This window comes from Salvelinus namaycush, chromosome 4 (genome assembly GCF_016432855.1).
Source record: "Salvelinus namaycush isolate Seneca chromosome 4, SaNama_1.0, whole genome shotgun sequence".
Taxonomy (NCBI): Eukaryota; Metazoa; Chordata; class Actinopteri; order Salmoniformes; family Salmonidae; genus Salvelinus; species Salvelinus namaycush.
The window spans coordinates 15368855-15390811 of NC_052310.1; the positions used below are offsets into that span (position 1 = coordinate 15368855).

The window sequence follows — 21957 nt, forward strand, 5'->3', positions numbered from 1 at the left end:
CGCAAAGGACCTTGTTATTCTTTCAATATGACCAGTAGGACTCTTTAAGGTGTGACATTTGTGAAAAATTTGAACATTTGTGAAAATATTGCAATTCAAGATTTTACTTTTGTGAAATGTTTATCTCATGCAAAATGCTAGATGCAATTAACAACTCAGTGAGGCCAATTTTTGTTTTTTACTTCAAGCTATTTTATTTCCCCTTAGCAAATATTTATGAAAAACTTCAGACATGCTGGATTCATATTTCTAACTTTACAATATATATTGTGTACACAAAAATAGAAAGCATACATTTTCCTCCAAATTGTCATAATGTTTTGGTTGACTTCTTTGCATTACTCTCCCACCTATGTTGATCATTTGTTGATATTCTTCAAAACATCACTGTGTTCGGTTTTAGTGAGGAAACAAATGTGAAAATATTATAATAAAAACAATATGACACAACCAATAATTTGGCAACAATTTACTATATTTACTATATTAAAGTAGTTCACAGAATGAACTCACATGGATCTGTCCCTTGCTGCGAATGCACAGTGCAAGCATTTTCAGGAGATTGTTGTACAGCCGAGCCTCTGGATCTTCCTCTGGAGTGACATTAGACCTATGACAGTTTTATTTTATTATTATCGTTGCCAGTGGCTGAATTTGCTCTCCGCTTCTGCATATCTCTCCGATTCAGCTTCTGCATATCTCAAGTTCTGAACTGCAGTAATTATAGTAATTTCAAAGCCAATTTGACTTACATGCTCTTTTTCTCTCTCTGGTTGAGCAGGAAGTTGACAAAATTCTTCTGCACCATGGAGTCCATGATTTTGCTCATGTCACTGGCGATGGTTGACTCTGCATATCTTCTCCCCAAACCCTGTCCATTTTCTGTGAGACTAACAAGCAGACATGAACACAAACATGCGAGAGGAATGGACATATTTGATAATGCAGGCGACTCAACATCAAAATGAAATATGATCAGACATCGCAAACGCAGGATGGGAATCTTACCTGTTCTCGTCAGACTGGGACAGGACTTCAGCATGCAGCATCCCAGCCAGGCAGAGAAGCACCAGTGAAAACAAAGCTACCTTCATGGTGACAAAACTAAACGAGGAGAGAAGCGAGAGTCAGAGAAAGTCAGGAAGAGAAAAAAAACTGCAATTGTGGAGAATGTCTTACACTTACAATATAGGGATGCCTTTATATTTCTAAATAACTGTTATATTTCTGTAAATGTATTACACATACAGTAAGCTAGACACAAGATTGCATGTATTAAGTAGAAATGTATAGTTGGAACAACAGAATACTGGAAGGGTATATTTTGAAAACTATCTTACCTTGTGAATGGATATTCTTCAGTGAGAGATGCAGGCTTTTTGTGAATTGCTACAAGACATTGGTCCTTTTATACAGTTTCTCAGAGGTGATTTGTGGCAACACCGGCATATCAACAGGAATAACACCTTAGTTCCACTACATTAGGGCAATAATATACACATACTTCCGATAAGCAAGCTTTCTAATAAATTCAAAACTTTTAAGCCTGTTTTTCCTCACTGAGTAAAATAATAGGATGTTTAAAATTGTTCTCTAGATTGGAGGTAACTACCCTTAATATGATCAGTGGAAACCTTTCTGGGCTATTAGGCTAATCTGAATGGTGCTAGATGGGAAACAATTGAGACGTGAACAGCTTATGGTCAAACTAGAAGATAAGGGAATGAAGTAAAAGGTGAATGTTTTCAATGCTGTAACCTGTTTTGGGTTACGTGTAGCTAAATTTAAATCTAAAATGGTCCTTGAGATCGGAAAACATGATTTGTCTTAAATATGAACGATGGTGTAATGGTAAATATGCTAATGCTGTTACTGTTTGTTTTTTATTCATCATGGTCATTTTAGGTTGCTAAAGGAGTGACCAGGCTAAACCCACCTGTCTCTCACAATATCGAATGAAATTGTATTTGTCACATACTTTGTTAACAACAGGTGTAAACTAACAGTGAAATGCTTACTTACGGGCCCTTCCTAACAATGCAGAAAGAAAAAAATGTAAATAATATGCATCACAGAGAAAGCAGAAAACACGTCTCTACCTTGCCGGCCGAACATCAACTAAGCCCTCGTATTTATCCCTAAAAGCAAAAACATGGAAATGTTTATGAGTACAGGATAAAGAGCACACAGGTGTGACATATTGGTGATTGAAGTGAATCACCTGACCAGTGGCGATTTTAGCATGTAAATCTTGGTGGGGCAATAAAAAAAAAAGCTTTTAGACGCATCCCAGCAAATCCACTACATAACACAATACAACCCTAAACAATACATTATAATTGGACTATAAGGGTGACAAACGGTGCCCACTAACTGTTAGGGCCTACATAAAGCTGTCCCAACAGCAGAGTCCCAAAAGCAGTCCCAACACCTTACCACTGTTACACCTGGCTATCAGCGGAGCCTTGTCTGGCAGAAAAACATTTAATTCAGCCTCATTTACTGCCTTTTAAAAAAAACATAGCTGATATGGTTTACTTGCTTAAACAAATGTGGTTTCTATTGATAACTGAAATGTACAAATGATGGCATAAGGGGATGACAATACATAATTTCGATTAAGACATTAATGATCGAGCTAGAATGGACGTAGTCAATATACCTATTTGTTCAGCACTTTTGAAATGTACAGCGACAGAATTCAGAACATGGACCGTTCTTACAGTATTCTCCCTGTACACCAAGTCAGAACCGTACGATAAATAAAGGGGGCATATTGTGGTTTAATTTTGGTAGATGTTATTTACAATAATCTTTAAGGGTGCCATTAATTGTGAAACCTTGATTTGGAGGACATTGATTTTTAATTTATTAAATCAATAAATTATTTTGGTTGGTTCCATTGAAACATTAATAAAATACAGTATTTCTCACATGTTGGTATTTTGAGTTTCTCTCTATAATTATATTGTTTATATTTTTTTAAGTATTGTTTGTGCATTGCCAGTCAGGGGTGCCAGTAATTTTGGAGACCACTGTAAGCAGACAATGAAAGCTCTTACAATATTCAATGATGACATTTCTCTAAAACAGGCTATAGGCTACATTTGCACCACCAAGTCAGAACAGTAGGCCAAATTATGAGGTGAAAGGGGACCAAATTATTAGGGTAAGGCACATGGGCTACTAACAGCTTACTACACAACATACACTTACTATTACTTTCTTAGCTACGGTATACATATCTCCCTGGCATAGTACATAATTTATGCAGCAGCAAACAAGACATTTTTGTACTCACCTTGTTGTGCTGTGGTCACTTGAAAAGGAAGGTGGCGCGGCGGTCCTTCATGGGCAAATTTTGTCATCAAACTTTGTCATCAAAGTCTGACATTCTCTGGATTTATGGTGCTTTCAAGACAATTGGGAACTCTGGGGGGGAAAAAACAAGGTTTAATCATGACGTTAGTAACCTTCAGGTCGGAGCTCTAGAAAGAAGGCCGAGTTCCCGATTTGGAATGCCGAGTTGGATGACAGTTCAAAACATATTTTCCCAGTCGGAGGTCATTTTTTTCAAAGTTCCCAGTTGTCTTGAACTCACTGAAGTCTGATATTTCCCAGTTCAGAGTTTCCAGTTGTTTTGAAAGCAGCAGAATATGTTTTATATATGTTTTTTATATGTTTATCCTTTTAAGTTTGGAAAAGAGATCCTTAAACCCAGACTTGGACCACACATCCACTCCACTGAATAGCTGGCTAGTGATTGCTTTGCAATGCTTGCATTTAGCCACTGATTCCTTTCAAACTACTTATTGTTGAACTTGCGATTTACAACTTGTTGTGTAATGTTTATGTCCAATGATCGATGAGCACCGATAAGTTTTATCTATAATTTCTCTTAAAAAATTTGCCAGTAGATTGTAGACTTGATTCATGATGATAACTGCTAGCTTGCTAGTTAAGATTTTGAAAGTATGATGTTGACATGATCAGTCCAATCAAAGCTAATGTTGATATAAAGTGATTTGACATAATTTTATCTGTGGCCAATGACCTTGAGCCTTCTTGGATGGGCACTTCCAATGTAACTCTATGGCTACACCAAAGGGGCTTGAATTTTTGAGCTCTCCCGTAGATTTTGTGGTGACATAGTTTCCCCATGAGTGAAAGAACACTGAGCCAATCACGGCGCAACTACAGAACATTACCAACCCCTTCGCTCCGTATTTTTCGCTGGCTGTCCCTTCTTGGAAGGTTGTTAGCCTAGCCAGCTATAAAACGTGGGATTCGGATGGCCTCCCCCTGGTATTCCCTCTCCCCTGGTATTACTAGCATGGTACAAGCTAGCTAGCCACTGTGTGTCGTCAGCTAGTTTACCAACTCCACCTAGCTGCCACTGTATGTTGTCACCTTGGCTTACCAAACGACAGCCATTTGTACGTGTTTCGCATAAATAAGCCTATGTTTAAACATAATATCTCTCCTGCTCCAACCCTGTGATCATACTTTACCTCGCCTTACCCAAAATTATTTTGCAGGTGCTGTACTGCTCCCGCCAGATTATTGTAGCTCTCTACCCTTACTGTGTATTGTGGTAGCTGTTGTATACAGTTTCTGGTTACTATTATATTAGTTAATTTGATGAATCAGTGTATCACATAAGACATATGTTATAATTGACTTTCTTCACATTCTGAACTGAGAGAACACCGCATCACCATGATGCTGGGCGTGCATTGCTGCTCCTCTTGTGGAGCTGAACTACAAGTAGAAGATGGTCATGACCTGTGCCCCACCTGCCTAGGCGTTGGCCACCTGCGTGAGGCCCTTTCTGACCCCTGCATTAACTGCGCCATCCTGACTGTGAAGGTGAGGGAAGTGTGGCTAGCCAGAGTTGAGGGCCTGGTTTTCACAGATAATTTACCAGTGTCCGGCGAAACTGATGGCGCTCCCCGGTAAAAAAGTAAAAAAATAAGAGCCTCACTCGGAAGGTCGATTCCTTATCCTCTGAGATAGAGCAGCTAAAACACTTTTGCATTCCTTCAAGCTCCCTGAGTCGGGACCCTCTAGCACACCCTCCAGCATGGGGGACGCAACAGAGGACTCTGATAGCTGGGATGATGACCTGCTGTCCACTCGGGCATCCAACCGGCACTTTAGTGTCCAGGATGATGACACGCCCAACATGGTGAAGGAGGTGCCAACCAGTGTTGTGGACCCATTCAGTCTCAATGCTAAAGATGGGTCAGAGGAGTCATTCCGAGACTCTGATCACACAGAGTCAAAAGAAAGCTATGCCTCACTACGCGCGGCCTTAGCTAGGCTAAATCTTGATGACCCTCAAGCCACAGGCCCTGCAGCTAACACATTCTTTAAGAAGGCCCCGGGAGCTACACCGTTCAGTCTGCCACCTTCACCAGCTTTTCTTACGGAGCTTCAGAGATGCTGGGCTGACCCGTGGGCAAGGACAGTAGGACGCTATCTGCCATGCGCAATGCAAAACAACATGGGCTGGACCATATGCCTAAGGTGGATGAATGCATAGTAGAGCTAATGCTCTCCCCAGATGAAGCACTGAAGGATGACGCCCGCTGCCCCAGACGACAGGGCCAGAGGTGAGCTACTGTCACGGGCCTACGACACAGTGGCCCGCATTGAGAACACCCTCTCAGTGCTCATGCTAGCACAGAACAGAATGCTCCAACCGGAGCACGCAGACCTGGACCTCTGCAACCTGAATGACGCATCTCTTCAAGCGTTTGCGTTCATAACCCCCCCCCCCCAACCCAACCCAACCCAACAAACAGGCGTGGGGGCAGAAACTGAATGGCGGGGCCGATTTACCCAGCAGCACCTGACCTACTGGGCATCCCACTCCTTAGACCCATGGGTGGTGATGACCCTCTCACAAGGGTACAGGCTGCAGTTCCGACGCCAGCCCCCACCATTCTCAGTGATCAGAATGACTTCAGTCACAGAACCCCTGAAAGCTTGCACCCTCAACCAGTAGATTACATCTCTCCTGGAGAAGGGCGTGATCACAAGAGTAAAAACATCAGAAGAGCAAGATGGCTTTTACTCAACCTATTGCCTGGTTTCGAAGAAAGACAGAGGGTTCTGTCCAGTCCTGGATTTAAAATGGTTCAATGTTTTCCTAAAAGTTCTCCCCTTTGACATTTTGCGGAAGGTCGACATTCTACAGACCGTAGCCACAGACTTAAAAGATGCTTACTTTCACATTCCTGTGTTACTGGAACACTGGCGTTTTCTGCAGTTCACCTTCCAGGGCCAGGCATACCAGTTTGCGGTATTACCCTTCGGTCTTTCTCTAGCTCCTCGCGTCTTCACAAGATGCGTGAGTGCAACCCTGAGCTCAATCCACCTACAGGGGATCAAGATCCTTTCTTACCTCCTTGACTGGCTCATCTGCGCCCCCGCTTGCGAGTGTGCGGCCAAAGGCACAGCACTGACACTAACCCATGTCACTGCACTGGGTCTTACCGTGAACAACGAAAAGAGCAACGTCACACCAAGCCGAGAGGTCACCTTTATTGGCATGGCTCTGAACTCCCGCACTATGAGGGCATGTATAACACCTCAGCGCAAGGACAGCATTCTTCTTCTTCTGCAACAATTCCAGTTGAATGCATTGGTGAAAGTATGGACGTTCCAACAACTGATGGGCATGCTCGCAGAGACCTCTGCGGTGACACCGTTAGGCCTGCTTTCTTTAAGGCCACTACAAGTGTGGTTCAATGACCTCCGCTTGGACCCCAAGTGGGACAGAAACACCTAAATACAGGTGACAAGGGCGTGCTACTCTACTCTGTGGCTGTGGAGGAAGAGAGCCTACCTGACTACAGGTGTCCCTTTCGGATCGATTCCGGCAAGTCGGGAAGTAGTCACGGCCGACGCTTCACTACCAGGCTGGGGAGCAGTGTGGCAACACAGTTTATTAAGGGGAGAGTGGTGCCCCCGTTGGAGGAAAGAGAACATAAACTTTCTAGAACTTCAGACAGTTTACCTAGCCCTGAATCACTTTCTGCCGGTTCTCAAACACAAACATGTTCTGATACGATCAGACAATACATTGACAGTGTTCCACATCAACCATCAAGGGGGAACAAGGTCTGTACGCTCCTACAGGTGGCCCAACAACTCTTGATATGGACATCCCATTGCTCCCTCTGGTTCTCTCTGGAAGAGTTCAAGAGCCCCTGGTCATGGACGCCTTAGCTTACACATGGCCGGAGGGCCTACTAAATGCTTTCCCTCGGACCCCCCTTAGTAACGCTGCACAGGGTCTTTCAGGCTCAGCGCAGACTTCTGCTTGTAGCCCCCAGATGGCCAGCGAGACCCTGGTTTCCAACCCTCCTCAGTCTTCTGGAGGGAGAGCCATGGCAGCTCCCTTACAGACAGGACCTGCTCTCACAGTTGGACGGCAGGATATGGCATCCCAGCCCAGACAAATTACAGCTATGGGTGTGGCATCTGAAGAGCCCGACCCTCTACTGATCGGCTGCGATCCTGCTATTATCGAGATGTTACAGAATGCCAGAGCCCCATCGACCAGGAGAATGTATGCTAGTCGCTGGAAGCTGTTTACAGAATGGTGCTGTACCAGGGTGGAGGAACCAGTGTCCTGTTCTGTACCTTCCTTCAGAAACTATTGGACTTCGGTCACTCTGCCTCTACCTTGAAGGTGTATGCCTCAGCCATATCGGCTAACTATTTACGCATCGATGGAAAATCGGCAGGGGCCCAATACCTTATCTGCCAATTCTTACAAGGTGTCCGCCAGCTGCATCCCCCCAGGACCGTCCGCGCAGCATCCTGGGACCTGCCACTAGTATTATTTGACCTTATGGACCAATCCAGCCTTTTTGCCTAAGGTTTTATCACCCCTTCACATCAATCAAGCCATCGAGCTGGCGGCCTACTGCCCCCATCCCTTCCAGAATGTGGAGGAGGAGTGAGCAAATCTCCTGTGTCCAGTCCGTTCCCTCAAACGCTATATGTAAGCCTCGGAGGACTACAGGAAGTCAGACCAGCTGTTTCTGTGAGAAGTCAAAAGGACTTGCATTGTCCAAGCAGAGGCTTTCACACTGGGTTGTGGATATCATCACTCAGGCCTACAAGGGTGTAGGGCTCCCTGTCCCAGAAGGTGTGATATGTCACTCGACCAGAAGTGTCGCCACATCCTGGGCTGCGCTGTGAGGCGTCCCCCTGAATGAGATATGTGCAGTTGCTACCTGGTCGTCGCCCTGCACGTTCTCAAGATTTTACAAGGTCAACGTTTCATCCTACCACACCATGGGCTCTGCCATTCTTCCAGTAGCACTGGTGCATTAATTAGAGGTTAGTAGTGCAATTGTTGGTATGAGTCATCCATACTTTCAACCGTACGGACGGTCTGAAAGGTATGAAGTAGAACGGAAGTTACGAATGTAACTATGGTTCTACGAATACCTGGAAGTCTGTCAGTACTTTCCTGTCATTCTGAACATTTTGGGCGAGAAGATTCTCTGAGACAGTGTGTGGTCTGACGTACGGTTTTACATGAACCGCGGGGCACATCCTCCCACGCTGTCACGTCATTGGCGTGATATTGTTGTTATTATTACTTGACCAACGCGGAGAGCGAGGGATATAATACATACAGTTGAAGTCTGAAGTTTACATACGCTTAGGTTGGAGTCATTAAAACTTGTTTTTCAACCATTCCACAAATTTCTTGTTAACAAACTATAGTTTTGGAAAGTCGGTTAGGACATCTACTTTGTCCATGACACAAGTCATTTTTCCAACAATTGTTTACAGACAGGTTATTTCACTTATAATTCACTGTATCACAATTCCAGTGGGTCAGAAGTTTACATACACTAAGTTGACTGTGCCTTTTTGGAAAATTCCAGAAAATTATGTCATGGCTTTAGAAGCTTCTGATAGGCTAATTGACATAATTTGAGTCAATTGGAGGTGTACCTGTGGATGTATTTCAAGGCTTACCTTCAAACTCAGTGCCTCTTTGCTTGACATCATGGGAAAATCAAAAGAAATCAGCCAAGACCTCAGAAAAAATTGTAAACCTCCACAAGTCTGGTTCATCCTTGGGAGCAATTTCCAAACACCTGAAGGTACCACGCTCATCTGTACAAACAATAGTACGCAAGTATAAACACCATGGGACCATGCAGCCATCATACCGCTCAGGAAGGAGACGCCTTCTGTCTCCTAGAGATGAACGTACTTTGGGGCGAAAAGTGCAAATCAATCTCAGAACAACAGCAAAGGACCTTGTGAAGATGCTGGAGGAAACGGGTACAAAAGTATCTATATCCACATTAAAACGAGTCCTTTATCGACCTAACCTGAAAGGCCGCTCAGCAAGGAAGAAGCCATTGCTCCAAAACCGCCATAAAAAAGCCAGACTACGGTTTGCAACTGCACATGAGAACAAAGATCGTACTTTTTGGAGAAATGTCCTCTGGTCTGATGAAACAAAAATAGAACTATTTGGCCATAATGACCATTGTTATGTTTGGAGGAAAAAGGGGGAGGCTTGCAAGCCGAAGAACACCATCCCAACCGTGAAGCACGAGGGTGGCAGCATCATGTTGTGGGGGTGCTTTGCTGCAGGAGGGATTGGTGCACTTCATAAAATAGATGGCATTATGAGGAAAGAAAATTATGTGGATATATTGAAGCAACATCTCAAGACATCAGTCAGGAAGTTAAATCTTGGTCGCAAATGGGTCTTCCAAATGGACAATGACCCCAAGCATACTTCCAAAGTTGTGGCAAAATGGCTTAAGGATAACAAAGTCAAGGTATTGGAGTGGCCATCACAAAGCCCTGACCTCAATCCTACAGAAAATCTGTGGGCATAACTGAAAAAGAGTGTGCGAGCAAGGAGGCCTACAAACCTGACTCAGTTACACCAGCTCTGTCAGGAGGAATGGGCCAAAATTCCCCCAACTTATTGTGGAAGGCTACCTGAAACGTTTGACCCAAGTTTAACAATTTAAAGGTAATGCCACCAAATACTAATTGAGTGTATGTAAACTTCTGACCCACTGGGAATGTGATTAAATAAATAAAAGCTGAAATAAATCATTCTCTCTACTATTATCCTGACATTAAACATTCTTAAAATAAAGTGGTATTCCTAACTGACCTAAGACAGGAATATTTACTAGGATTAAATGTCAGGAATTGTGAAAAACTGAGTTTAAATGTATTTGGCTAAGGTGTATGTAAACTTCTGACTTAAACTGTACTTTCAACTGTACTGACGGTCTTCCAGGTATTCGTAGAACCATAGTTACATTCTTAACTTCCGTTATGGTATGGGCAGGAAAGTGCTCCGGACAACGAACACAATTTCATTTTATCTATGGCAATATGAATGCACAGAAATACCATGACGAGATCCCGAGGCCCATTTCTTTTAAGGTATCTGTGACCAAGAGATGCATATACAGTACCAGTCAAAAGTTTGGACACACCTACTCATTCAAGGTTTATTTGTTGCTATTTTCTACATTGTATAATAATAGGGAAGACATCAAAACTATGCAATAACACATATGGAATCATGTAGTAACCAATAAAGTTAAATGTAAATATATTTTATATTTGAGATTCTTAAAAGTAGCCACCCTTTGCCTTAATGACAGCTTTGCACACTCTTGGCATTATCTCAACCAGCTTCACCTGGAATGCTTTTCCAACAGTCTTGAAGAAGTTCCCACAAATGCTGCTTTTCCTTCACTCTGCGGTCCAACTCATCCCAAACCATCTCAATTGGGTTGAGGTCAGGTGATTGTGTAGGCCAGGTCATCTGATGCAGCACTCCATCATTCCCCTTCTTGGTCAAATAGCCCTTACACAGCCTTGAGGTGTGTTGGGTCATTGTCCTGTTGAAAAACAAATGATAGTCCCACTAAGCGCAAACCAGATGGGATGGTGTATCACTGCAGAATGCTGTGGTGACCATGCTGGTTAAATGTGCCTTGAATTCTAAATAAATCAGTGTCACAAGCAAAGCACCCCCACACCTCCTCCTCCATGCGCCACGGTGGGAACCACACACGCGGAGATCATCCGTTCATCTACTCTGCGTCTCACAAAGACATTGCGGTTGGAACCAAAAATCTCAAATTTGGACTCATCAGACCAAAGGATAGATGTCCACCGGTCTAATGTCCATTGTTCATGTTTCTTGGCCCAATCAAGTCTCTTCTTATTGGTGTCCTTTAGTAGTGGTTTCTTTGCAGCAATTCGACCATGAAGGCCTGATTTACAGTCTCCTCTGAACAGTTAATTTTGACATGTGTCTGTTACTTGAACTCTGTGAAGCATTTATTTGGGCTGCAATCTGAGGAGCACTTAACTCTAATGAATTTATCCTCCGCATCAGAGGTAACGCTGGGTCTTCCTTTCCTGTGGCGGTCCTCATGAGAGACAGTTTTATCATAGCGCTTGATGGTTTGTGCGACTGCACTTGAAGAAACTTTCAAAGTTCTTGAAATTTTTCAAATTGACTGACCTGTAATGATGGACTTTACTTATTTGAGCTGTTCTTGCCATAATATGGACTTGGTCTTTAACCAAATAGTTCTACCTTCTGTATACCACCCCTATCTTGTCACAACACAACTGATTGGCTCAAATTCCACAAATTAACTTTTAACAAGGCACACCTGTTAATTTAAAAGCATTCCAGGTGACTACCTCATGAAGAGAGAATGCAAAGCTGTCATCAAGGCAAAGGGTGGCTACTTTTAAAAATCTCAAATATTTTCATTTAACACTTTTTTGGTTACTACATGATTCCATATGTGTTATTTCATAGTTTTAATGTATTCACTACTATTCTACAATGTAGAAAATAGTAAAAATAAAGAAAAACCCAGGAATGAGTAGGTGTGTCCAAATATTTGACTGGTACTGTATGCATCCCAGTCATGTGAAACTCGTAGATTAGGGACTAAAGAATTTAAATTGACTGATTTCCTCATATGAATTGTAACTCAGTAAAATCTTTGAAATTGTTGAATGTTGCGTTGATATTTTTGTTCAGTATATATCAGGGGTGTCAAACTCGATCCATGGAGGGCCAAGTGTCCACAGGTTTTTCCTTTCAATCAAGACAACCCAGGTGACAGGAATTCATCAATCAAGTACAAGGGAGGAGCTAAGACCTGCAGACACTCTACGCGTTTCAAACTTATAAAAGACACACCCTCGGGCGAATCTCCACGGCCATATTTGTCGTCGGTCCAAATGATTAGTCAAGCAAGGGAAATTTACAATTTAAGCCCCTCAGCTTTAATAGAGTTAGCGAGTGTACAATTATGTTCCCTTCGGTGCCTGAAAGGCCCCATAATTCAATTTGCAATGTTTGTACATCCGCTAAGTCAGCCAAAACTTAAACGTCAATATTGAGTCAACATACAAGTGTAAGTAAAAACGCATGTAAATAAGTTAAATTGTGTTAATGCACAAACACGTCTGGTAATGTTTTTGTTTGGTTAGCTTTTGGAAGTTGTAGAAAACATTTTCCATCGGAAGTTCCATCTAGACAGGCTAACATTAGTTGGCTCATTAATTTTCTAGCTATCATACAGTAGGTGTATATTGTCACCACCCTGGGTTTATCAGTGCTGATATCGACTCTGCCGCTCGAGTATCCTTTTGCGGCACAGTCGATAGCGCGCTGGACTTCGGGCTAGAATGTCGAGGGTTCGAGACCTGCTCCCTGCTGTTTCATTACATTGGTGTCAGAAGTGGGATCGGACCTTGCATCCACGACAGTGCGTGTGCTTGGCCGGTGAGCGCGTTCCTGTAAGACGCAAGCTAGCGCGAGGACGCGCTCTTTGAAAGGAGGGCGTAGTGTAACAACCCTGAGTTTATAAGCGCTGATATCGACTCTCCCGCTCGAGCATACTTTTTGCGGAACAGTAGATAGCGCGTTGGACTTCAGGCTAGAAGGTCGAGGGGGTGTGTCTTAAGTGTTTGGAATGTAGACTCGGCCCTTCATGTAATGAGTTTACACGTGATCTATTGCTCTTTGACAGAGGTCAATATGGTTAAACACTGGACAAACCCTGGGTCGGGGTCCAAAGACTTAAGACCCATCCTATCCCCTCCGCCCTCAAATTAAGTGGACACTTCTGATAACGTTTCATGACGTCAGATGAGTATGCACTTGCAGGGTGAGGGAGGAATTATTTTTAAATGGATCGCCCTTGGCTAAAAATTCCCTCCTTCATCCCATGATTGTTTTCATCCACCTGTAACTGGTGGGTGCTTTGTGCTGCAGTCAATTGTGGGCATGTCTGCTTATATTAATTTAATATACACCTACTGTATGATAGCTAGCAAATATTAGCCTGCATAGCTGGAACTTCTGAAGGAATTGTCTGCCAAAAGAGAACCAAACATTAACTTTACGAGACGTGTTTGTGCCGCCATGTTAATTAGTAGCACAATTTTACTTATTTGCATTAGTTTTTACTTACACTTGTATGTTGACTTTTCCATTGATGTTTAAGTTTTCGCGGACTTTTCTTAATGGAAGTACAATCGTCGCGAATTGAATTATGGGGAGTATCAGGCCTCGAAGTGAACATAATTGTACACTCGCAAAGCCGACTGAAACCGTGGGCTTACGTTACAAACTTCAACTTGCTTGGCTAATCATTTGGACCGTCCTCCAAGATGGCGACGTACGTTTCCAGCTCAATGCTCCCTACTGAAGCTTTTCTGCGACTTCATTCTTCCCTATTCATTTGGCGTAATTACGCATGCGCAATTATGGGGACAATTAAAAAAAAAAAAAAGTGAGCAAAATTGGAAAATTAACCAACTGACGTTCGCAAATTAAGGATAACACAAAATACCATGCTATTTGAAACTATGATAACTTATTTTCAGTAGGGTGTGTTACATAGGTCCTCTAAATCCCTATCGCATGCGAGTCAGTGCTGTGACCCTTTTCCAGTACACGACACAGTGACGTCACGCACAGCTGTAAGAAAGCCAAAGCTGCACCCGTTCAACAGCCTAGATTTACGTTATTACTTATAAACAACATAGCTTTTTTGGCTTCTCATACGCTTACAATGATGGTTTGATTCTTGCTTGAACAGTCGCTAAGATTATGTTTGGTTATGATCTTGGCAAAATAACTATTTTGGATGGAGAAGTTGTTAGCTAGAATGCTAACGCTCATTGATAGGCTAGCAAAGGCTAGCTGAAGAGCCATTTTATTGGTTGAAGTGTCTTTTAAAAAGTATAATGCGGTTAATTTCTGATGATGACCCAAACATTATATTAAGCAGTACATTAATACGAGCCTTAAAATCCAAAAGTAGTGTGAAATGCACTCATATGCAACATGTAAATAGAGGCTTTTTTGCTGGCGTTCTATAAGAACTCCCCCTTGTTCTCCCACCAATTTGCGCTTATCGCCCTCGTGCGGCAATGTTTGCAAACACAGAAAGGGGACTGTACTATGTTTTTCATCAATGCGTGCAGGACTAAAATGGAGGAAATGTCGAAGTGCTATCACTTGTTAAAGCACGAGCCACTCTAGCCAAACGATATCCCCGCGCGTCCTCTTGGCTTGCAATATAATTGGCTAGCTACCAAACATTTCTGCAGGACCATGAGGGTGTGCAAACTATATATTTTTATCCGATTGTAAAATAATAGACCCTACGTAGCAAGTTAGCTAGCTAAATGCTAACTAGATGCTGGGAGAGTTTTGTTACCTTGTTTGTCCCGTACAGTTAGTAAGTTAGCTAGCTGAAATTGTGTGTTTTTTTATGTCTAACTGGTAAAAATGAAGCCCAGCAGTCAGACGCAGTGCAGTATTTTATGCGTCAGTCAGTTGAAGTAGCTAGTGTCGAGGTTTCCAGTGATGGAACAACATGGTGCCCAGCGTAGCTAGCTAGCACTTTTCATCTGTTATTTAGACCCGTTAATTATAATGGTTTCAATACTGATAAACACTTCTTTCTGTTACAGGACTGAGTCTGATCCAGGCTCAATGAAACAGAAAATAGACTCCAATGACACTTGACTGCTTTGCAAGACAAGCAGTTATTCTGTCATGTTAGTTCAATAACACCTGCGTTTTATTCGCCATGACTATGAGATCAACTTTGTTTGCTAATGCAGGATTTAAGCTGGACACAGAGAAACTTGACTTTGACAAATCACACGTGGGAACTGCAAACGTCGTGAATTCCATAACCATCAAGAGAGAATCCTGTGACTTTGTCATTGATGTCCATGACGTACATGGGGCAATCCACAAGACTGGAGGGGAGCTCCTCAGCAAAACAAAGCTCCTAGACCAGAATTACATCATTCGGACCCCAGTGGCTGCTCAAAATAAAGCGGAAGGGGCACCGGTTCAAGGTGACAATTGGGAAAGCACAGGAGTGCTGTCATCTTCCGTCAGACAAATGGGGGGTGAGGGAATCCCAATTAAAGGTAAACTCATTCTGAGAGACCGTATGGATAATACAGAGTTGGTTTCAAACAATAACTCCAAGGATGCTGGTACTGATGAGAGCACCAGAGGGGTCTCCCCTGGAGGAGTTGTCAACACTGCATCCATTGAGCTCAGCACAGAGGGCAAGTGGAGGAACATCAGGAAAACCCCTGCTAACCCTCACACACAGGCCACCTGCCTCCAGCAGATTATCCTGCTTCAGCTGGACTTGATTGAACAACAGCAACAACAGCTGCAGTCCAAGGACAAGGAGATAGATGAGCTGAAAGCGGACAAAGAGACGGTATGCACGGTATCTGGAAGTGTCTAATTGTTTTTAGATGACAGTAAGTCTGTCATTTCTTTTGAACCAAATCATTTATAAAAACATGTCTGCATACACAGTTGCTGGCGCGTATTGAGCGTATGGAGCGCCGTTTGCAGCTGACGAGGAAAGACCCACGTGATAAGCGCCTATTTCAGCCGCTAGAGCCCTGGACCCCAGATAAAGAGGACATGTGGGATCTAGAAGTGGGTGACAGCCCCCAGACTCCCACCCCTAGGTCACTCCCCTTCAGCCGAGGAGGCAAAGGCCTCAAAAGGTAACACATCCCAAATACTACAATGCATTCACATCTTAGTCAAACTATCTTTCATTCACTAATATCTCTGCTCTGCCCATGCAGGAAATTTTGCTTCCTGGACTCCAAAATCCAGAAGTCACGAGGAGGCAAAGGCTCCAAGTTCGCCGCCTCTAAGTCAGAGTGTGGAGCTGGCTCTCCACATCAGAGGGAGCTGCGCAATAAAGAGACCCCAGAGAAGACAGGGTTTGGTCGGTCAGCGGTAGAGAGGGGTACTCTGCAATCGAGCAATGAGGACCCGGAGCTCACCGCTCGGATGGAGGAGCTCCCTTTCATGTCGACTACTGAGATGTACCTGTGTCGTTGGCATCAGCCTCCCCCCTCCCCCCAGCGCGAGCCATCGCCATCCCCAAAGAAAGAGGAGGTTGTGGCCAGTGAGTAGACCCACCACACAAGCCAGTTTTTCAGTTCTAAGTGTAAAGCTGTGTAGTATTGCTTCACAATGAAGTAGAAATCCAAGTAGAGTCATAATTAGGCTTATGTCTCTTACAGAATTATGTGAAGCCTTTGGAAATACCTGGATTTCTGCATAAATTGGTCATCAAATTTGATCTGATCTTCATCTAGGTCACAACAACAGACAGTCTGCTTAAACTAATAACACACAATTATATGTTTTCATGTCTTTATTGAACACACTGTAAACATTCAGTGTAGGGTGGAAAAGTATGTGAACCCTTGGATTTAATAACTAGTTGACTCTCCTTTGGCAACAGTAAACTCAACCAAACGTTTTCTGCAGTTGCGGATCAGACCTGAACAACGGTCAGGAGGAATTTTGGACCATTCATCTTTACACAACTGTTTCAGTTCAGCAATATTCTTAGGATGTCTGGTGTGAACCGCTCTCGAGGTCATGCCACAACATTTTAAATCGGGTTGAGGTCAGGACTGACTGGGCCACTCCAGAAGGTGTATTTTCTTCTGTTTAACCATTCTGTTGTTGATGTGCTTCTGTGTCCTATTGCATGACCCAACTTCTGTTGAGCTTCAATTGGCAGACAGATAGCCTTGTGTGTTCCTTCCAAACAACTCAACTTTAGTTTAATCTGTCCACAGAATATTTTGCCAGAAGCGGTATGGAACATCCAGGTGCTCTTTTGCGAGCTTCAGACGTGCAGCAATGGTTTACTTGGACAGCAGTGGCTTCTTCTGTGGTGTCTTCCCATGAACACCATTCTTGTTTAGTGTTTCACGTATCGTAGACTCGTCAACAGAGATGTAAGCATTTTCCAGAGTTTTCTGTAGGTCTTTAGCTGACACTACGATTCTTCTTAACTTAACTTCTTAACATTGAGCATTCTGTTCTGTGCTCTTGCAGTCATCTTTGCAGGACGGCCACTCCTAGGGAGAGAAGCAACAGTGCTGAACTTTCTCCATTTGTAGACAATTTGTCTTACCGTGGACTGATGAACATCAAGGCTTTTAGAGATATTTTTGTAACTCTTTCCAGCTTTATGCAAGTCAACAATTGTTAATCTTAGGTCTTCTGAGATCTTTTGTTCGAGGCATGGTTCACATCAGGCAATGCTTCTTGTGAATGGCGAACTCAAATTCTGTGAGTTTTTATAGGGCTAGGCAGCTCTAACCAACATTTCCAATCTCGTCTTATTGATTGGACTCCAGGTTAGCTGACTCCTGACTCCAATTAGCTTTTGGAGAAGTCATTAGCTTAGGGGTTGACATACTTTTTTCGACCTACACTGTGAATGTTTAAATTATGTATTCAATATAGACAAGAAAAATACAATAATTTGTGTTATTAGTTTAAGAACACTGTTTGTCTATTGTTGTGACTTAGATGATCAGATCAAATTTGATGACCAATTTATGCAGAAATCCAAGTAATTCCAAAGGGTTCACATACCTTTTCTTGCCACTGTATACACTGTTCTGTCTTCCAGTCCCCTCTTGGAGGGAAAACATTATGGAGCCCTTGGAGGAGGAAGCTGCCAGTGTCATCCCAGAGGTGAGAGAGGAGAGCGCACAGGCTATACAATTACAGAATTGTATAGAGATAAAGTCAGAAATAAAGTATTACCACACTATTCACCTCGCCCATTTGTCCATGCAAATGGTCCTTAACCACATCAACTATGTTTTTGTGTTATTATACCAAGATGTTGGACGACAGTGTCTTTTTGAAGCGACATGCAAAGCTGGAGTTGGATGAGAAGAGGAGAAAAAGGTACAAATGGGTTTTACGACTTTGAAGTTAATCAATGCCTCATGAACCATCTTTATCCTCACGCACTAAGGCTCCTTTTGTTTTTTGTGTAATTCAATCTTGATTTACTACATTGAGCCACCAGCATTTTCATCCTTTCCTTGCGCTCTCATCTTCCCTCCGTAACTGTCCTGTTTTTTGTAGATGGGACATTCAGCGTATCCGCGAGCAGCGCATGTTTCAGCGTCTGCAGCAGCGCATGAACAAGAAGAAGGGGATCCAGGAAAGTGAGCCAGAGGTCTCGTCGTTTTACCCGGACACTGAAGATGGTATGACTGGCCACTTCATCTGCTGTGTAAACATGTTGTTTTCTCAGAACCATGATGTTGCACCACATTTAATACTGTCATTTAGTTGCAAAAGTTTTCAGAGCGACGTTTTCATTGCACGCAGACACTCTTGATTCCTTTTCTTTCCCTTCTCTAGTCGAGTCCATAATCATCACCCCTTTCCTGCCTGTGGTGGCCTTTGGCCGGCCATTGCCGAAGCTCACTCAACAGTAAGTCTTTGTATTTATGATTTCCACCACCAGTAGTTCTGTCTCTCTCTCTCTCTCTCTCTCTCTCTCTCTCTCTTTCTCTCTCTCTCTCTTTCTCTCTTTCTCTCTTTCTCTCTTTCTCTTTTTCTCTTTTTCTCTTTTTCTCTTTTTCTCTCTTTCTCTTTTTCTCTCTTTCTCTCTTTCTCTCTCTCTCCGCAACACTTGTTGTAGTTTCAGTTCAACATGCCGGAATCATCTTATCATGGCACCCTTTTCCAAGCACCTGGTCCAAACACACACAAATGCATAGATGTATCTTTCATGCAAAGGATATAGTTTGTGATATACCATTCATATGCAGAGATGTTATTTGTCAATTTTTTATTATTTTTTTGTCCGGTTTTGACATTTTCCTATAGGTTCATTTTTTTGTTCGGCTTGTCGCTGGACATTTCTTTGTACAGTGAGTTAGGGGATAAGTTAGGAATGTAAATCATTACGCCCACTAGCTTGAGTTCATCCATTACTATGCATAATTTATTTTTCAAGATGGTACCATGGTGCAGGTGGCGGGGCAGGGCGAGTTTCACAGAAAGACCTTTCATCAAAATGCAAGTATTTATTCTTCCCCATAAGTATGTCTTTTAAGTTAAGTAAACTGAACATTTGTCGCCCAAAACACTCGTCTCAAAGTCAATCATTTTCTTGCCTATTCTTTCCTCTGGTCTCAAAGAAGATGATTTAGAAAAACAGGTTAATATGAATGCACACTGGTGTAAATTCAAAAAGGGTCTCATGAATGATTGCTAATGCCATTTTGAAGACATGGTGAGGGACTTAACATAGAATCTGAAGGGGTAAATATTGATACTGGATATTTAAATACCAGTAGTTTTGCTAATCCTTTAAAGAAAATTGACAAAAACAAAAAATATATATATACAATAATGCACTTTCCTAGATAAGAAATGTTACACATTTGTCCATTCCAACAGTCATTAATATTATTATTATTAACATGTCTGCATGCTGAAAACAATTTACACATGATGTGCCAATTGAATGATAACCCAATGTGAAATGCTTTTCATGTTCCAGGGGTCCTATTTTCCCGGTGACCTTCCCCTTTCCCTGATTTCTCCAGTCAACTTTTCAATTGCTGAATTGTGTCTTCCTCTGTAGGAACTTTGACCTGCCTTGGCTTGACGAGCGAAGCCGCTGCCGCATTGAGGTGCCCAAGAAACACACACCACACCGGACCTGTCGGAAGTGAGGTGGTATCTGCGTGTGTCATGCAAAAGAAAGAGAGAGGGAGAGCGCACCCTTCCTTTACCACATGTGAAAAGTTTAATTTTGTGGGTTTAGGCTATCAGTGGTGTAGCATGCACCACTCTCAGTAGTCTGTGGGAAAGTAAACCACTGTCTTCCCGTGTGGTTACTTGCCAGCTGGCCTGGAGAAGGAGCTGCTGGAGATAAAGAAAATGGCTACCAAATTGGTTAGCTATGGTAAATTAGGTGCCCAATCTACTCAAAAGGAATGAAAAGCTGCCCCCCCCTTAGATAACAGACCCCCTACTAACAATTAAGTGATTATAAGGTAAAACACAACTGTTACTTAATGTCTGTAGTAAGTAACTATTTAGTAATAAGCATGTTCTGTGAAGCAAACCTGGGGAGCACAAACATTTTCCAAATGTTTTGGAATTCGGTGTAATGTAATACTTAATTACTGCATCATCACTAAAATGTGTAACTTTTTATTATTACTACATTATTACATAGTTGTCAGCCTGACTTACCCTTTAGATCCCAGTCCCCAAGTTAAGAGAAGTGATATTTTCTGATTTGACTGAATGGCAGTGCTTGAATTGTACAATATGCACATTGCTACAACTAACCCTGTATGCTGGAAGCTCCATTGGCATTTACATGCTCGGTGTTTTGCTTAGATTGAAACTCTGAACTATTTTCCCTGTCTGTGTATTAACTGTAATAATATTTCCTTGTGTGGACACCGCTTCAAGCGAAAGGTTTTATTATTGTGCACTAAAGTGTGGATATATGTTTGATCCTCACTCTGCATGTATGTTTAATCACAAATGCAGTAAATATGAGATAAATGTCCTCTTCTGATGCTAAAATGTGTCCATACTTTGCATCATGAAGAGAAGTTGGTTGTTTGAGTACTTCTTGGCAGAAAAAAATTGGCTGTTAAATTAATTTGAGGACCATGGGTCTTCTACAGTATGCTTCTTTTTTCCCCCAAGATTTTATCATGCAAGTCTGCATGGTCTTTTTTGAGGTGACAAATCTGTTCCAAGCGATATCAACTATCAGCATGGTAGATCTGTAAATGAAACATTTCCGCTGAGTACAATTCCCGAGAAGAGTAATATCTGATTTAATTTCGAAAGCATGACTCTGGCTGCATTATTCAAAAAGCACTGCTTTGTTTCTAGAACATTCTCTGTGAGGAATTTGCTCGTGTTTTTCATTTAAGATGTTTTTTTCCCCCATTACATCACAATAAATTGCAGTAGACAACTGAGGTTTAGAAAACATGGGTTGGCATTAGAGTAGCCTAATCAGCTAGAGCACTCAAACTTAATGCTGGGTATTTTCCTTCTCTTAAATGCTAGCTATATCTAACGATATTGGCATCGAGCAGCTGGCGATGTTAAGCTTGTGTTCTGTCATGTGTTATCGCGTCAACATTTTTACTTTTGGCTCAATGGCTTCCTGGCTCTCCGACGCTACAGACCGCAAAATTGTTCTTCTGTACATAGCTTTCAGGAACAAATGTAAATATGAAATACATGGCTTATTTTTGTATTATTTAAATGTTTGTTGATTACATTCAATATTGTTCTATGATAATTGATTGTATGTTGACGAAATAATTTACAGAAGTTTGTTTTGGAATAAAAATAAAATTTGAGCTTAATCTTCAATTCTCGATTTGTAGATTGACAATGGTAGGCCATATCCATGAGAGAAATGTAGTGAAAAAAACAGGTTTCCCCAATAGTATAATTGAGTTTGAACATCATGGGCATGTAAGCGCACACCATGAAACAAGGCAGCAGCTATGTGAATCTAGTGG

General features: G+C 42.3%; 2 protein-coding genes across 3 annotated transcripts; one reads left to right on the forward strand and one right to left on the reverse strand.

Moving 5' to 3' along the window:
- Window positions 1–208: 208 nt before the first annotated feature.
- Window positions 209–2217, reverse strand: LOC120045474 (gastric inhibitory polypeptide-like). Its single transcript, XM_038990364.1, has 4 exons — window positions 1009–2217; window positions 753–890; window positions 514–610; window positions 209–387 (listed from the first exon to the last, which is right to left on the reverse strand). Exons 1-4 carry the CDS (start codon window positions 1092–1094, stop codon window positions 385–387), a joined length of 324 nt encoding a protein of 107 aa, XP_038846292.1. The 5' UTR covers window positions 1095–2217; the 3' UTR covers window positions 209–384.
- An 11816-nt stretch (window positions 2218–14033) lies between these two features.
- msl1b (MSL complex subunit 1b) lies at window positions 14034–21798 on the forward strand. 2 transcript variants are annotated; one of them, XM_038991249.1, is made up of 10 exons: window positions 14034–14680; window positions 15037–15812; window positions 15914–16110; window positions 16195–16523; window positions 18054–18118; window positions 18270–18337; window positions 18521–18645; window positions 18803–18875; window positions 19404–19465; window positions 20037–21798. In XM_038991249.1, coding segments are annotated over exons 2-10 (1578 nt in total). In that variant the 5' UTR covers window positions 14034–14680; window positions 15037–15155; the 3' UTR covers window positions 20039–21798. The 2 variants fall into 2 exon arrangements, with proteins under 2 accessions (XP_038847177.1, XP_038847176.1); XM_038991248.1 differs by lacking the exon at window positions 19404–19465 and having other exon boundaries at window positions 14035–14680.
- Window positions 21799–21957: the final 159 nt, after the last annotated feature.

Bases quoted from the DNA above. Each gene is read 5' to 3' on its own strand.
- LOC120045474 (XM_038990364.1), bottom strand. From the start codon at position 1,094: ATGAAGGTAGCTTTGTTTTCACTGGTGCTTCTCTGCCTGGCTGGGATG. The intron at 891-1,008 runs GTAAGATTCCCA...TCTGCTTGTTAG, and splicing joins TCCCAGTCTGACGAGAACAG to TCTCACAGAAAATGGACAGG. The intron at 611-752 runs GTAAGTCAAATT...AAACTGTCATAG, and splicing joins CAGAGAGAGAAAAAGAGCAT to GTCTAATGTCACTCCAGAGG.
- msl1b (XM_038991248.1), top strand. From the start codon at position 15,156: ATGACTATGAGATCAACTTTGTTTGCTAATGCAGGATTTAAGCTGGAC. The intron at 16,111-16,194 runs GTAACACATCCC...CTGCCCATGCAG, and splicing joins GGAGGCAAAGGCCTCAAAAG to GAAATTTTGCTTCCTGGACT. The intron at 16,524-18,053 runs GTGAGTAGACCC...TCTGTCTTCCAG, and splicing joins GAAAGAGGAGGTTGTGGCCA to TCCCCTCTTGGAGGGAAAAC.